Source organism: Bombyx mandarina, chromosome 22 (assembly GCF_030267445.1).
Source record: "Bombyx mandarina strain Sakado chromosome 22, ASM3026744v2".
In the NCBI taxonomy this organism is placed as follows: domain Eukaryota; kingdom Metazoa; phylum Arthropoda; class Insecta; order Lepidoptera; family Bombycidae; genus Bombyx; species Bombyx mandarina.
This window is the reverse complement of record NC_143228.1, coordinates 9,487,167-9,502,079: the sequence shown is the minus strand read 5'-3', so window position 1 is coordinate 9,502,079 and position 14,913 is coordinate 9,487,167. Positions and strand designations below refer to the sequence as shown.

At 34.1% G+C, this 14,913-nt stretch overlaps 2 protein-coding genes across 5 annotated transcripts; one reads left to right on the top strand and one right to left on the bottom strand.

The window, feature by feature from the left end:
• Positions 1-46: 46 nt before the first annotated feature.
• Positions 47-10,932, top strand: LOC114244798 (uncharacterized). 3 transcript variants are annotated; one of them, XM_028176702.2, is made up of 9 exons: positions 47-344; positions 2,364-2,455; positions 2,858-3,182; positions 3,344-3,569; positions 3,960-4,211; positions 5,073-5,220; positions 5,803-5,869; positions 7,851-7,994; positions 9,647-10,932. In XM_028176702.2, exons 1-9 carry the CDS (start codon positions 204-206, stop codon positions 9,875-9,877), a joined length of 1,626 nt encoding a protein of 541 aa, XP_028032503.2. In that variant the 5' UTR covers positions 47-203; the 3' UTR covers positions 9,878-10,932. The 3 variants fall into 3 exon arrangements, with proteins under 3 accessions (XP_028032503.2, XP_028032502.2, XP_089593106.1); XM_028176701.2 differs by lacking the exon at positions 7,851-7,994 and adding an exon at positions 8,037-8,180 and having other exon boundaries at positions 52-344; XM_089736980.1 differs by having other exon boundaries at positions 52-344; positions 7,851-8,180.
• A 1,717-nt stretch (positions 10,933-12,649) lies between these two features.
• Positions 12,650-14,860, bottom strand: PTTH (prothoracicotropic hormone). 2 transcript variants are annotated; one of them, XM_089736732.1, is made up of 5 exons: positions 14,723-14,860; positions 14,051-14,413; positions 13,934-13,972; positions 13,163-13,282; positions 12,650-12,882 (listed from the first exon to the last, which is right to left on the bottom strand). In XM_089736732.1, the coding sequence occupies exons 2-5, from the start codon at positions 14,366-14,368 to the stop codon at positions 12,733-12,735; spliced, it is 627 nt and encodes a 208-aa protein (XP_089592858.1). In that variant the 5' UTR covers positions 14,369-14,413; positions 14,723-14,860; the 3' UTR covers positions 12,650-12,732. The 2 variants fall into 2 exon arrangements, with proteins under 2 accessions (XP_089592858.1, XP_089592857.1); XM_089736731.1 differs by lacking the exon at positions 14,723-14,860 and adding an exon at positions 14,552-14,682.
• Between the last annotated feature and the right edge of the window lie 53 nt (positions 14,861-14,913).

Below are 14,913 nucleotides of genomic sequence, written 5' to 3'. Positions count from 1 at the left end.
CGAGCTCATGGATTGTTATCGAGTATAGTAGTCTATGTTAAATTTTAATACTCTGTGAATGGATAGTGAGGCGAAAATAAAATGGTGCAGTGCTCTGGTTCTGGACTCTGGATGCCGCGTTTTTAGTGATTTCCTTTGACTGCTGCAATTGTGTCACTATCTCAGATTTATTGTCGATATTGTCAGCACTAAGTTCATTGAAAATGGAAACAAATTCAAATCCCATAGTTGATATGCAATCTTGTCGAATATGTCTCACTAATAGTAAGACTTTATGTCCATTATTTAGGTACAAATTGTCTGGAAACTACGCAGAAATGCTGACAGCAATTGCCGATGTAAAAGTAAGTACACAGTTTCAAATCTCTACTTATTCTCTATCGAAACAAATGTTTTCACAAATGCTGAAATTTCATAGTGTGTATATGGTAAATGAATGGAAACAGAACAGAAATAGTAATTTGTCACTATTTTCAACTAAGCCGACAATTTATTTTTAAGGTATTTTCATTTTCTTTATTTACATTAATAATAATAATAAACTTTCAAACAATCAGACTTGATGAATTTACTTAACGACAATTTTAGCAAAGCCACCGGGATGGAATTTGTTTTGATAAATGTGCGTTCATAGATGTACAGAGAGATAAAGTTGTAAACTCAGATTGCTTACAATTTAACCATAGTGTGGTCTTAAAATTTCTTTGTGAATCTGAAACCTACAAGTATCTTGGTATGTTCGAAATGCTAAATATAGTGGACGTAGATATGAAACAATCGTTTAGAGAAATATATATTAAAGGATGGGATGGTCGACCATTGTAGGACATGCCACAATCCAGGAGAGTTTATTAGACATATTGTTTCTGGCTGTTCTTCTTTTGCTAATGTCGAGAATTTGCATAGACATCATCAAGTATTGTGAGGGGCTTTCTCACTCTTGGTGAGACCATTGGTGGCTTGTGTCGTAGACACTGTCATCAGCAGCAACCTATTTTTATATGGTGTTTTTTAATATTTTTTAAGAAAGATTTATAAATTAATGAGATTTTAAATGGATATAGTACAATCATAATAATGCACGGAACAAATCATGCACAGTCATCCTTCCCCAAATAAGGATTCCCTCTGTTATGAGTACCAGAGACTGACATATGTACTTATATATATAGATAATGAACACCCAGACACAGAGCAAACAAACCTATTCATCACATGAATGTTTGCCCAATGCGGGAATCGAACACAGGACTGTCTTTACAACAGTCAGGGGCTCTAATCATTGCATTACTGAGTCAGTCATTAAAAAATTATAATATAGAATAGTATATAGTATTATTGAAAAAAATTCAAAAACGACCAGGAATAAAAAAAACAGGTTGAATAGTAAAAATGACACAAATTATTTATACTTTTTATTTAATTAAATTTAAATTATTTAATTAAACTAATTTGTTTAAATTATTTGATTTTTAACTTATTAACTTTATTAACCTAAAAGGTTAATATTTTTAAAGGTAATAATTAAATTACACGGCACTTAAATTTTGGATGTCTTATTTTATATTTGCCATATTATTGATGAAAAGGAAATAAGTGTTCCTGCAACTTTAGTACTGCTGCTTTAGATAAATAATGGAGTGAATATGTCCAAACAAAAACTAAAGTAAGCTACTAAAAAACTAAACTGCATGCAAAGGCTAAAGCTAAGTATTAGTTGTTAATTGTACATGTAATAAGAAAAAAAATTAGCACAAATCATAAACTTTCTTATATTATAGCTGTATAATTATTTAAAATCAAACTTTCTTGTGAATCCTATGGTTGGCTAAATTGAGATAAAAAGTATGACTTTATAATGGAACACTTTTGAAATTATTGTGTAGATAATATACTGATATTGATAATATTACTGGTGGTAGGACCTCTTGTGAGTTTGCACAGGTAGGTACCACCACCCCGCCTATTTCTGCCATGAAGCAGTAATGCATTTCGGTTTGAAGGGTGGGGCAATTATTGTAACTATACTGGGGGCCTTAGAACGTATATCTCAAGGTGGGTGGCGCATTTACGTTTTAGATGTCTATGGGCTCCAGTAACCACTTAACCAGGTGGGCTGTGAGCTCGTCCACCCAACTAAGTAAGAAAAAAATAATTAAAAAATGTTGGACTAAATATACAACTTTATGAGAGAAAAGTATTTAGCAAAATTTTAAGTTAACATTAATTTAGTAGTCTCAATGAAATCATCGTACCAAAATATGGTCATTGTTTTGAGATCCATAAATTTTATTTCAGTTTTCTTGCTACTTTGATGACAATGAGCGTTTTTGTACCTAACTAAATAAAAAAAATGATTTTAGGTCTCTTGTAATGATGGACTACCTGAAAGGATATGCCTTAAGTGTTGCACGACTTTGGAAAAGGCGTACTTGCTCAAGACAGTTGCTGAGAGGTAGACTTGAAACCATTTATATAATTAAATATATAATTTATTAATTTATTTCACAATCAGAAATATAATAATTAAACAAAGGAAATTTGGTTATAAGCAACAACTGTTATGTAAAAATTTATACTAATTATTGGGTAATTTGTTTTAATTTTTATTTAATTATTATCAATAATTACCTCTACTAGTCTAATGAGATATTATGGATTGGTACCATGGCTCTGCCTATTTCTCGCGCTTATCACATGATGCAGTCTAAAGGGGGGGCATATCTGTAATTCCAGCAGTTGTTACCTAGCTGGACAGAACACAGTTCTGTCTATTTCTAGTTCTATTGTAAAAAATATGTTCTCCAAATATAGAAATATATGCTTCTTATGCAGAAAACAAATTTTTGTTATGCAGGTCTGACAGAAAACTTAGAAAACTTTTAGCTAAATCCAAAGGCAATGTACTAACAAAGAAGATAGCTTTTGACTCATTTACTGACATCAAAAGTGAAATTGGGACTATAAGTGTTAAATCAGAACCCAAATGGGATTTAGAATTGAGTCTTGACAGTGAGAATAAAATGCCTGTGGAAACAGTTGATGGAAAAGATATTGTAATTGCTAATACTGTAATAAGAAAGGTTGATTCTACTATGGATGCACCAAAGGTTGAAGTTATTGGTGAAGGCGATGCTGCTCAGATCACTTGGAATAAAAGGGAACCATCAGAGGATTCTGATGTAAGAAATAAACTTTTAAAATAAAAAAAATATAAAATTTAATATTATATATAATCATAAATTGATATAATATATATAATTTAAAATTGTAATAAATATACATAATTTAAACATAAAAAAAAATATATATATATATATTTATAAATAATTAAATATTTTAGGACGACTATGTGGATGCTGCTGTCCGAGATGATGATGACGATGACGATTACGTCCCACCAGTGGAAAATAAAAAAATAAAATTCAAGAAACCAAAACTGTCTGAAATAAAGGTTTTCAAGGAGAAACCCATTGTACGTAAAATCAAAGTGATCAAAAGGTACCGATCAGATGACAATGGTTCAAATTTATCTAATTTCAACACAAAAACAACTTCGATTACATGTTGTGAGTATTCATGATTAAATTAAAACGTGAACATAAACTATCATTGTATTTTTTGTTTTAATTGTTAGAGGAGGGTGACCTGTAGTTTGAAACTACCCAAGAAATGTACTATTCAAGTATTCTACTATTATAGAAATGTGTTAAAATCCACTGGACTCCTCATACACTTTTTAGGACATATTTTAAGTAATGATTAGTTTTAATAAATATTATAAGTATTAATATGTAAGGTAACATAAAGCTATCAGTAGAGTTTCAGGTGACCAAGTAAATATTTCAGGTTTTAAAAGAGTCCCATGTTTTATTCATGCTTTTTGTATATGGCTGTGAGTCTGAAATGCTTAAGCAATCCCATTAAATATGTTATAATTTAGACCTGTGTGATTTCAGATCCCATTTTAAAGAATGGCACAAGAGGATCACCTATAATCTTGAAACGCCCTAAAGATTCAACATTACTAAAGGTGCACTCATCATATAAGCCTAGAACACAATCTACAGTTGATGGACCAAAGGCTATGCATAGAGAAAAACCTATACGCATGGTAAAAACTGCAACTCCAAAACAGAAGGAAAAACTTGTTTGTCCTGTTTGTGGTATACTAACATTTACTTTGGGTAACCATATGTCAACTCACCAAGGTATGTAACTATTAATTTAATATAATCATAGGTGGAAGGCTATTGAGCTTAAGTGATATTTTTCTTAATACGCAACATTTATCTTTGCAATTAAAAGTGCATTTTATTTGGCATTAGCATCATCAGTTTGATGCTATTAATTGATCTTCAGTTAAGTTTACTCCATGCAAATATCTCAAAAATATTTCTTTTTGTTATATTTGTTCCAAAATTTTAATGTGAAATGGATCTCCTGTAAAGTTTCAAAAATGTCGTTTACTGGTGGTAGGACCTCTTGTGAGTCCGCGCGGGTAGGTACCACCACTTCTGCCGTGAAGCAGTAATGCGTTTCGGTTTGAAGGGTGGGGCAGCCGTTGTAACTATACTGAGATCTTAGAACTTATATCTCAAGGTGGGTGGTGCATTTACGTTGTAGATGTCCGTGGGCTCCGGTAACCACTCAACATCAGGTGGGCTGTGAGCTCGTCCACCCATCTAAGCAATAAATAAATAAAAAATCAGCCTTTCATCCCTCTATATGATATAACTCCATACATAGAGTTAAGCTACTGACTTTAGTTAAGTGAGTTACTGATACACTATAGTCCCTATAGACTAGGTGTGGTCTTGAAATTAACAGAGCGTCATAGGATTGTGAAAGATTGATTGAAGAATGTCTGATGAAAAATATTTATGGCAAACACAAAGTTTATGAATGTTTTTTTTTATTTACTCTCAGACATAAATAAATATATCTGATTCATGATATTCTATACAGAATAAAACACTAAAGTCCCATTCATTAGTAAAAGATTACATGTTTACTTGTGATAAATGTAGTTTGTACGTTTAAAGATTTTATGTAAGGTAATTATTTTTCAGAGAAAAAGCGATTTGCATGCCCTCAATGTCCTAGGACATTTGCTCAAAAGACAAATCTTCAGACTCACGTTAAACAGCATACTGGTATAAAGGATCACATTTGCGAGGTGTGCGGAGCTGGTTTCTATAGTCAGAAATCATTAGTCAGGTTAGTTCAAAGTTTTATACTATTTTTATTTTATTTATACTTTTATATAATTATAATAGAATATAAGCTTCGTTGTGTTTTACAAGGTTTGATAAAATCAATACAACATACTTCATACTCAGGGCTTTTAATAGTATTTTCTTCAGTCTAACAACATTAATTATTATTTCATACATTGCCTTGAAAAAATACCAATATAATAGAATATTTAGGTTAAAATATATGAAGGAAATATAATAATATTTAACAGTAGGCAGTGGCTTGGCTTTGCCCTTGGCCACCAATGTCGTCCATGTGCACTTCCACACCCATAAGCAACAGTACTTACCATCAGCTGGGCCATAAACTCGTCTGCCTACAATGACAATAAAAAATAAATAGCATAAATTGAATTATTTCTATTTTGTACTACATTAAAATAATATTCTAAGGACATATTTAATGATACCTACTTCAAATGTTAAATGTTACAAGTATATTTTTAAACGTATAATCTACATTTTTTTTAAAATACGTTCCTGGGACATTCGACCTTATTCGTATATGTACAGATAGATAAAATTGTTTGTTAATATTTTCCAGACACAATTTAATTCACAGAGGAGAAAGGCCGTTCTCGTGTAATTTGTGCAGCAAACGATTCATTGCTGTAAGTATTTTAATGTGTTTTGTTTTTTCGCATGCTTATTTTAAACTTATCCATCAATCATGCATAAAATTTTAAAGTCCTATAGGTATACTTGGGCCATTACAAACGTGCGAACTTAGCCTCAAATCATTTTTATCAGACCTCTCGCTCACACTTATAGGCATATCGGATCTCTCGCTTACATTTATAGTGTTGTGTGTTTTATACACACATTTATATTAAAAAAATTTTTTTTCCGGGTCACGTTTTTAATTCGTTAAACACTATCAACACATTATGAATAACCAAACGCGTTTGGGCGTTAATATCGCCTTTTAATTTTAACAAAGTTAAGTTATCAAATAATGCTTTCACGGTTCGCATAGGATTGTATATTGATAATTAATACAATTTTCACAAACACCTACAAATGACATGTACCAGTCATCAACGACCACGTCATCTGACTATCTGAACCCGAGCGGCATCCCTTCGATTCCCTATCGATATCGAGCTGCGCGCCATTGTCACATTCCTTTGACGTAATGTTTTATGACTCAGTTCGCACGTTTGTAATGGCCCAAGTATAGTAATGAGGCCGTTATCGAAAGCGAAATAGGAATAAAATACTGCTCACATTAACATTCTTCATTTACTATACTAACAGTTTTTTTTAATTTTTTTATTCATTTTTCTATACTGTACAAATTGAGACTTCCATCACATTCCCCAAAGTGAGAGGCGTCATGTACAATGGGCTCCCATAACCCATACCAGGTTGGCGGCAAGTTCGGGCAATACCTGCTAATATAAGTCCTTAAAGCCGACATGAAACGCAAAGAAAGTTAGCAGACGGTCTCGGGTACCGTTAAGGTCGTTCGATTACGGAGCGACAGTTTATTTTTGTTTGTCATACATTGCCGCTCTAAAATGTGAATAAAATATATATATTATATCTATAATCCTCCTTTTGTTTTCGCGAACGATTCGAATACACTTGATAATGCAAATTTGGTACTATATAGTATGTGCTAGGTTTCTTTTAACTAATTATAATTGTAGTTCTAGTGTTCGCCCATTGTTCGATGTTGCCATTTTCTTGTTGTTAAGTAAACGGGTCAAAATTCATTATTTTTTATTGGTAACACCAAAGTTTCGTCCATCGTAGATTTTATTAAACAAAAAAGTCCTTTGACAGAGAGACCAAGGTATTACGACTGTTTTGGTTTGTTTATTTACATATAATAATACATTCGTTTTTGGTTTGTTTCGTTATCTATGTCGGTCATATATTCCTCGTATTTTCTGAATTTAGCAATAGACCGCTCGTATTATTGAATCAAACTATAGTTTTGGTTAATTTGATCGAATTCAGATCATTTTATTCGTAAAGTGAGATTTAAAGCATTTCTTAATTTCTTTTATTATAAAGAAATATAAAATACGTATTACAAAATGACTGAAAGTTTTCGGTGGTGGCTTTTTTTAAACCGTCGTTTGAATTTATTTAGTATATTTAGTATTATAGTATTAGTAATAAGCATGGCAGTTGAAACAAATTATTTTGAAATTGAATTTTTAGTAAAAGGCATGTAAAATTATTTCTAACATAACTTCAATAATTTTTATCTGTATAGTTTGTACATAGTAAAATATTTTGTTGTTGTGTTTCCCATATTCGGTCATTTGTTAATTTCGAAATTCGATTTTATAAGCATTCTGTTGTCATTGATGTTGTTTATCGGAGGCGATGACTATTTTCCATCAGGCGTACCGCATGCTCTTCTGCCTTTTGAGGCAATGAAACAAATATACGCCTGATCCTTAAATACGTATATGGCCCTAGAGAGGGCGTTACTTGTCACGTGATTCGAGACCCAGTTTTGCGACTGTAGGCAATATTTATTTTGTCATAAAATTGAATTACCTAAAAACCATTAGCCTGTAGTTACGGTAGGGTACGGGTAAAAAAAATGTAAGAAATCGATTGGTGTAATTTCAGCGTTGCGATCTGAATCGTCATCTGCGAATTCACTCCGGTTACAAACCGTTCAAGTGTAACACGTGCACGATGTCGTTCAATGCGAAACATCAGTTACAGAATCACGAGAGGATGCACACTGGGGAGCGTCCGTACACTTGTCAGGTGCGTTCACTTTATATATATATATCGTTTTGTGCGTTACAGATGCAAAGTCTGCGCCGACACATGCGCATTCACACAGGGGACAAGCCCTTCAAATGTGATATCTGCAATAAAAGCTTTATACAGAACCACCATCTGCAAAATCATATGCTTACTCACACCGGAGATAAGCCGTACTCGTGCGAGGTCAGTTTGTCTGTTGTACTGATGAACAAGATTGTTCTCTTTGTTTGTTTTTCATATTATTAAATATATGATATTTCTTGTTCCCTCTAATGATGAGGACAAGTGAGTTCGTACTGGTCTATACCAGAAAACCCTGCGTTATGGTTTGGTGAGGCCTCATGTCTGAAGGTGGATGGCGGTGTACACTGTGTGTACTAATGATAACTACCCGACGAGAATTTGACCTTTAGGTCATTTTTCATCGTTGGTTACACTCATAGAATATGAAATTTAAGTAATTAAAAAATGGTGCCCAAGCTACTCGGTGCACATGAAAGAAGTGAAACTTCTTTTGCGGTGTGTAGTATTGTGATTTTCTTAAATTTTAATCCTTAAATCAAATTACTCTTAATTACTTAAATTAATTATAAGTAATATAGAGCGGAATGCTGTGTATAAGAAAAACGACTTAGTTTGCTTTGTCCTTTCCCGCTCTCCACGGTCGAGTGGTTCGCGAGACGCTCTGTCTATTTTCTCGCTCTCGCTCTTCCTAAATTGTATCTCTCCTCTCTAGCCGCAACGAATTTGTTTCGAGTTAAATTTTACTCTCAACCGGCCTAAAGAAGTTTCACTTGAAAAATTTGCTGCTCAATAATTTAATAACAACTATAGTAAGCGGCACGTAAGTTGGCAAGGTTTTGGTGTAGTGGGCGTAATGTCGCGCATGGTGCACATTGCAACAAAAAATGGTCACTTTTATTGCCGCATATAATTTAATTTAATTTTTTATTTGCCGTAATTTGTTTTTAAGCCTTTGTGTTTAGAAGAAAGTTAAAGAAAAGAGAGGAATTCGTGAAGTGTATTAGGTGTTATAAATAAAATACAATTGAAAGTTAAGAAGTTTATTTAAAAAATATACTTAATATTAAAAAATATGTGTCGCCGTCGTCATTATCATTTTCTAATAGTGCTACCCCTTGGATTAAATTTATGGTAGCACCTGAGCTGGTGGAAGGAGTTGGCTCCTCATCGTTGATATAACGTAGAGTCGCTGTCGTCACTGGCGTAAATAATAAAACGCTCAGTGACTGAATCGACTATATGGTCATTGGTATTTGGTCCTGGCATTGCAAACAAATTTAAAAGAATAACACTCGTAACAAAAACTAAATTTAAAACAATAATAACAACTCGTAACAAAAACTCAATATAAACAAAGGGCTCCTACAATTTAGTAGGCGCATGTGTAATCATGGAGCGAACGGAACGTGAACGCTGTGCGGGAGGGGAGGGTCGACTGACTCACCAATCGTGCGCTCGGGACGGTGCTACGTCTTTCCCCGCGTCCCGCTTGGCAACCAAAGATACCTAAAAAACGACTTCTGCGCATCTTACGACTCTTGCCAAGCTACGTGCCGGGGACTATACCTATTTGATTACATACTAAAATTAAAAATAAACAATTTATATTTTCAATATTTATACAGGTATGCAACGTTGCCTTCAGCTACAAAGTGAACCTGAACAATCACGTTTTCAAAGCGCACGGCATAAATTTGAAGTTCAAATCTATTCACACGGTCACGGAAGATATTCTGCGTAGAGAGATGGGATTGGAGAACGAAGCGAATATTACCATAGCGCACATAATGCCGCAAGTGGGAGAAGTGCCGGCCGCAGCCGCACACGAAACCGTTAATCATACGTCTGAATATTGATTTTGTGTTTATATTCATTCTCGTTACGTCACTACGGACTACTACATGGTTATTGGATTATACAGGGCGGGAACGACGGTATCTTTTTTTTTAAAGGGATTTTATGACCTGGTAACTAAGACCTTTAGGTCAAAATGACGGTATCGCTTTAAATCGAACGACCTCAATGTTGTAATGTTTCAAGGCCGCAACAAAATACCATACGAATAGCCTAGACCAGCGGCTCTCAACATTAAAGGTTAATAATAAACATTAGCATCGCAATCAAATTATTTTAGACAAATCCGAAACACCCCTACTTACTTATATACAAGAATATTGATAGTTCAAGTGAAGGCACCATTCTTAAATTATACATCACTAGCTGACACGGCAGACTTCGTAGTACCTCAATCGATAAAATTAAATAAACGACCTAAGCTTTTGTATAAAATAAACTTAAAACAAACAAAAAGAATCCGTCCGACTGGGGACACATCAAAGGAAAAATAAAATTGTTTGTTTTTGTATAATTCCGAGCATTTTTATATTTATTCACCTTTTAAACCTTCTCTGGACTTCCACGAATAATTCAAGACCAAAATTAACCAAATCGGTCCAGCTGTTCTCGAGTTTTAGCGAGACTAACGAACAGCAATTCATTATATATAGATTAATAATATATTAAACGTAGTTATGCAAGTCTCACGGTGGATGGCGGCATTATCGTTATTGATTTATGTATAAGGCCTCCGGTGACCACTTAACACCAGGTCTCCAGTAAGCTCGTCCACTCCGTTAAGCAATAAAAAAGGTTCCCAGAGATGCAAATCTTCCCGGTCGTCTTAGCTAAAATTATCGTATTGTAAATCTCGGTCATGGGCTTACGACACAATGTGTTGTGACAAGATGGTTGAGAACCACTGGTTTAGGCAAAGGGTTTTATATTAGATTTTATGTTTTTAATCATGCTGTAGGCTTTAGACAAGACCGGTGACCCATTTCTAAGAATATTTCAAATAAAACAAAACATTGTCAATGCAATTTTGTTACGATAATTATTAAAAGATAATTTTATGTCACTCTTTTATTCGTTAAGTGGTGTTCAACTTTGATTAAAAATGTTACATTTTTAAGCAAAAACCATTTTTTTTTTATTGCTTAGATGGGTGAACGAGCTCACAGTCCACCTGGTATTAAGTGGTTACTGGAGCCCATATAACGGCTACCCCACCCTTCAAACCGAAACGCATTACTGCTTCACGGCAGAAATAAGCAGGGTGGTGGTACCTACTCGTGCGGACTCAGGTTTTTATTTTATTGCTAGCCACCTATACCGTCCTACTACCAGTAAGCGGTATCGAACATAGAACAGAAGATATTGCTGAATCGCGCTAATGACATTTTCAAAATACGTTCACATACAAGTTCCGAACAATTAACATTTTGATTGTAGGTCGGTGAAAGATTTTGTTTTTATCGTATTCCTCCCAAGTAATTAATTTTTTTTTTTTTTAAATATCAGTGATATCATTATTTGTATTAGTTATAAGAGTAGGAAAGGCAGAATTAATTTTATTCTGTCCCGTAATTCTCACCCTGTATAAAGCCATTAAGTCGTATTGTTTATCCAGACTTACTTTTAAAAACATGATTTGAATTTTCGTATGTTGTAAGTATGTACAGATTTATAGCTGACACGATCGTTTTTCGTTAGATACGAACTTAAATTCATCGGCAAAGCTGATAAATAGTTTAATCACGCCATTGATGACGGTATTGTAACCAAGAATACAATGTAACACTCGCAACGTGATTCTATGTTTCTTTATCTATGGACTTTTATTATTTTCTTCATTTTAACTATACTTTTAAAATACGTTATAACAATAAACTATTTTGTGGGTTTGGTATAGAGTTCCAAGTCCTGTTTCGCTCTTGGGGAATGAGATTGCGCCATCAGCACCATCTGGTGTGCAATTAAGACTTTATGTGCAACATTGAATCAAACAAATAGTGTCATAGTGATCAAAGTGATCTTACAGAAACGAATATTTTATTTTCAAGATATTTTTGTTTTTTTTTTGTCTCCCAAATTGTGACATTATAAGCTGGGTACTCACCTAGCCGTGTAGCACGTAACGTAACAGATACTGTATCCAGTGAGTACGTAGGCACGAGCCCGCTGCGAGCCGCTCGCGGAAGGAGCGCAGCAAGCTCGCAGTGACCCGCCGAGTGGCGGTATCACTGCGAACACAAAGGCTGCTCGCAGTGTGCTCGTGGCAGCTCGTAACTAGATACGCTGTGGACCGTGGACAAGCCGTACCCACTTGCAGGTTGATACAGTATCTGTTACGTTACATGCTACACAGCTAGGTGAGTACCCAGCTATAGCCAACTTTAATTCAAGTTTCTGGTGAAACAGCAGTGCAATTTTATTGCTTAATACTGTTTATTTGTTGATCATAGTTTGAAGTTTTTCTGTTACTATAAAAAATCGGTAATGATTAAAATATAAATCAATAACAGTGGATTTGAAGTTTTATAAAATAAAAATAATAAAAATTTAAATTGTGTCTTTTAATATTTAATAGATATATATTTAACAATATAATCTTATTTGAATAGCATAATATAATAAGAGCACAGCATTCAAGGTAAGCATCAAAACTATTGATCTACTAACATCTGGCCTAGCAAAACAGTGCTTCGCTGAATGTACCACCACTAAAAACTAAAAATCGGAGGACATTTTTATTTTTTTCAATTTGGTCTAATTAAAACTGATTATCATTAATTTTTAATATAAGCTTTATTGTATAAAGTAATTAAATAAATTCGATTCGGAACAAATCATCAGGCGTGAGTCAAAACAATTAATTATTATTATATCGTAGTTGGTAGTCTCTTGTACACAAACACGCCACGCTGACGGGGTGAGATTCCGCCACCCATCGATATTTCAATTCATTCGGTATCTCGAGAGACTCCTGCGATTTAGTCTCCCTTCTTTTTAAAATAGTTATCTGTAACAACATTAAACACTTGTAAAGATGTATTTTGAGTTCACGGAATCTGCATACACCTGAAATATGATTTTTATTGGCCTTTTAATACTCTTAAAATTAGGGTTTTGCTTATTGCTGCTAACGAATCTACCGTAATCGAGGTGACGGTACCTATCAATAGCAGTGTATGACGGATGGTCCAACCATCAAAAATGTATTCCGCATTGCTGAGTTAAATATAATGCTTGTTTCAATGAATGAAAACATGAAGATGAAAAAATACGTTACACAAACTTACACTGTATAAACTTTCTTTGCAAATGTAGGGGGGTCGACAGGTCGGCTGTTGTGTTTTATTACAGTTTCTGGTTTCAATGAAGCGTGGAACAGAGTTTTCGCCTAAGTCTTCTATTTCTTTCTGAAATGCAAAACAGTCTCTGGAGCTAGAATTCATTTTGTTATAAAGAAATAAAAAATTGACAATTTTTGTTACATTTTAAACGATTGCTCTATAAATACCAAAATATATTATGACAGGATTTTAAGACACGAAATTATAAAAAAAAAATGTATGAAAAGATATGACTCATCTTGTGGTAAACCGAATGAACTCATGGCCCACGTGGCACTGAGTAGTTAACGGAGCCCATTGACTTTGCAATGGTAATACCTACTCTAAATGGTAATAACACTAATGGTAACTCGTTTTGAGATATGCCTAGATCGCAACCTTTTATTCCGACTTTCAAACGCTTCACTACTTTGCGATAGAAAGAGGCAAGATGCTGACTCGTGCGGGAACACAAAACTCCTGCACCGTTAATTGCGCAAATTATAATTGTGTCTGGTTTTTGGTACAGGATTTTATTCCTTCATCGTGCAAATCGTCCGTGATAAGTACCTACATAACATGTTCATGTTTCTTTAGAAAAATTGGTAGCTATCTGCGGAATTTGAACACCGTTATTGACTAATCGCTCGATACGAGTACACCGGACGTCTTATCTTTGAGTCCACGACACCTTATATATTGTAGAATAGTACCTAAATAATTTAAAACTGAACTTACCTTGTATTTGCAAGTGCAAGGTGGGTCCGGAATAGCTTGCTGAAATTAATAACAGTAAATGTAAGACGATGAACATAATAAATAGCAATTACGGTTTTTGGCCATCAATCAACTTACGTTTTCAACTTGAATGTTTCCCCTTTTTCGTGTTCTCGTTTCAACGGAGTTATCCAGCAGAATAACATCGTTCCTAATCATATTGGCGTAATCAACTATTAAAGCGGACAATTCTTCTGGGCTCGTGTCTGGGTCAAAAGGCTCCGTGTAGTAAGGATTCGGCCTGACATTTTCTTTATCTCCCAAAACGTCATTTCTTGCTCTTTTCATCATATAGTTGTGACTTTTATGTGTGCGTTGGTCTTCTACCATAAAACCACCCACGTCTGGTTTTCTTTTCAGCGCTACCGCTTTAGGCACGAATGACTGCACTATCATAAGAATAGCGTAACACAAAATAACTAATATAATCGGTCGAGTAATCTGAAATTAGTTGATAAATTTGCATTTAGCTTGAAGTTACCATTACGTATAGTGAACATTTTACATAGAAAGTTATAATACGTCCGTAATAAAAACGTATTTAGCAAACTTTTCATAAAACGAAAAGGTATATCTTACCATGATTGGGAATGCTGGATAACTCAACTGAACGATGCTTCTCAAAGGAATGATAAGGGATGAAATATTTTCTCCCTTATATAGGGGATATTGATTGATGGGTAAAGAAAAGATCCATTAGAAACAAAATCCTTATGAGGGTGTCAGATGATAAATATGGCGATACAATACCTTTTTCTGTGTCCAGCTATTGTTTTCGGCTTTGTGATAAATCCTTAAAATAGAACCATTGTGAAAGTTTCACGCCTACTTTGTGTGATGTTATATACGATTATTAGAAAATCTATATCCAATGTGTACTTACACATTCGCATAATACATTTTTTATAAAATGTCTAAGGTTATCCCAATAAGTCGAGACA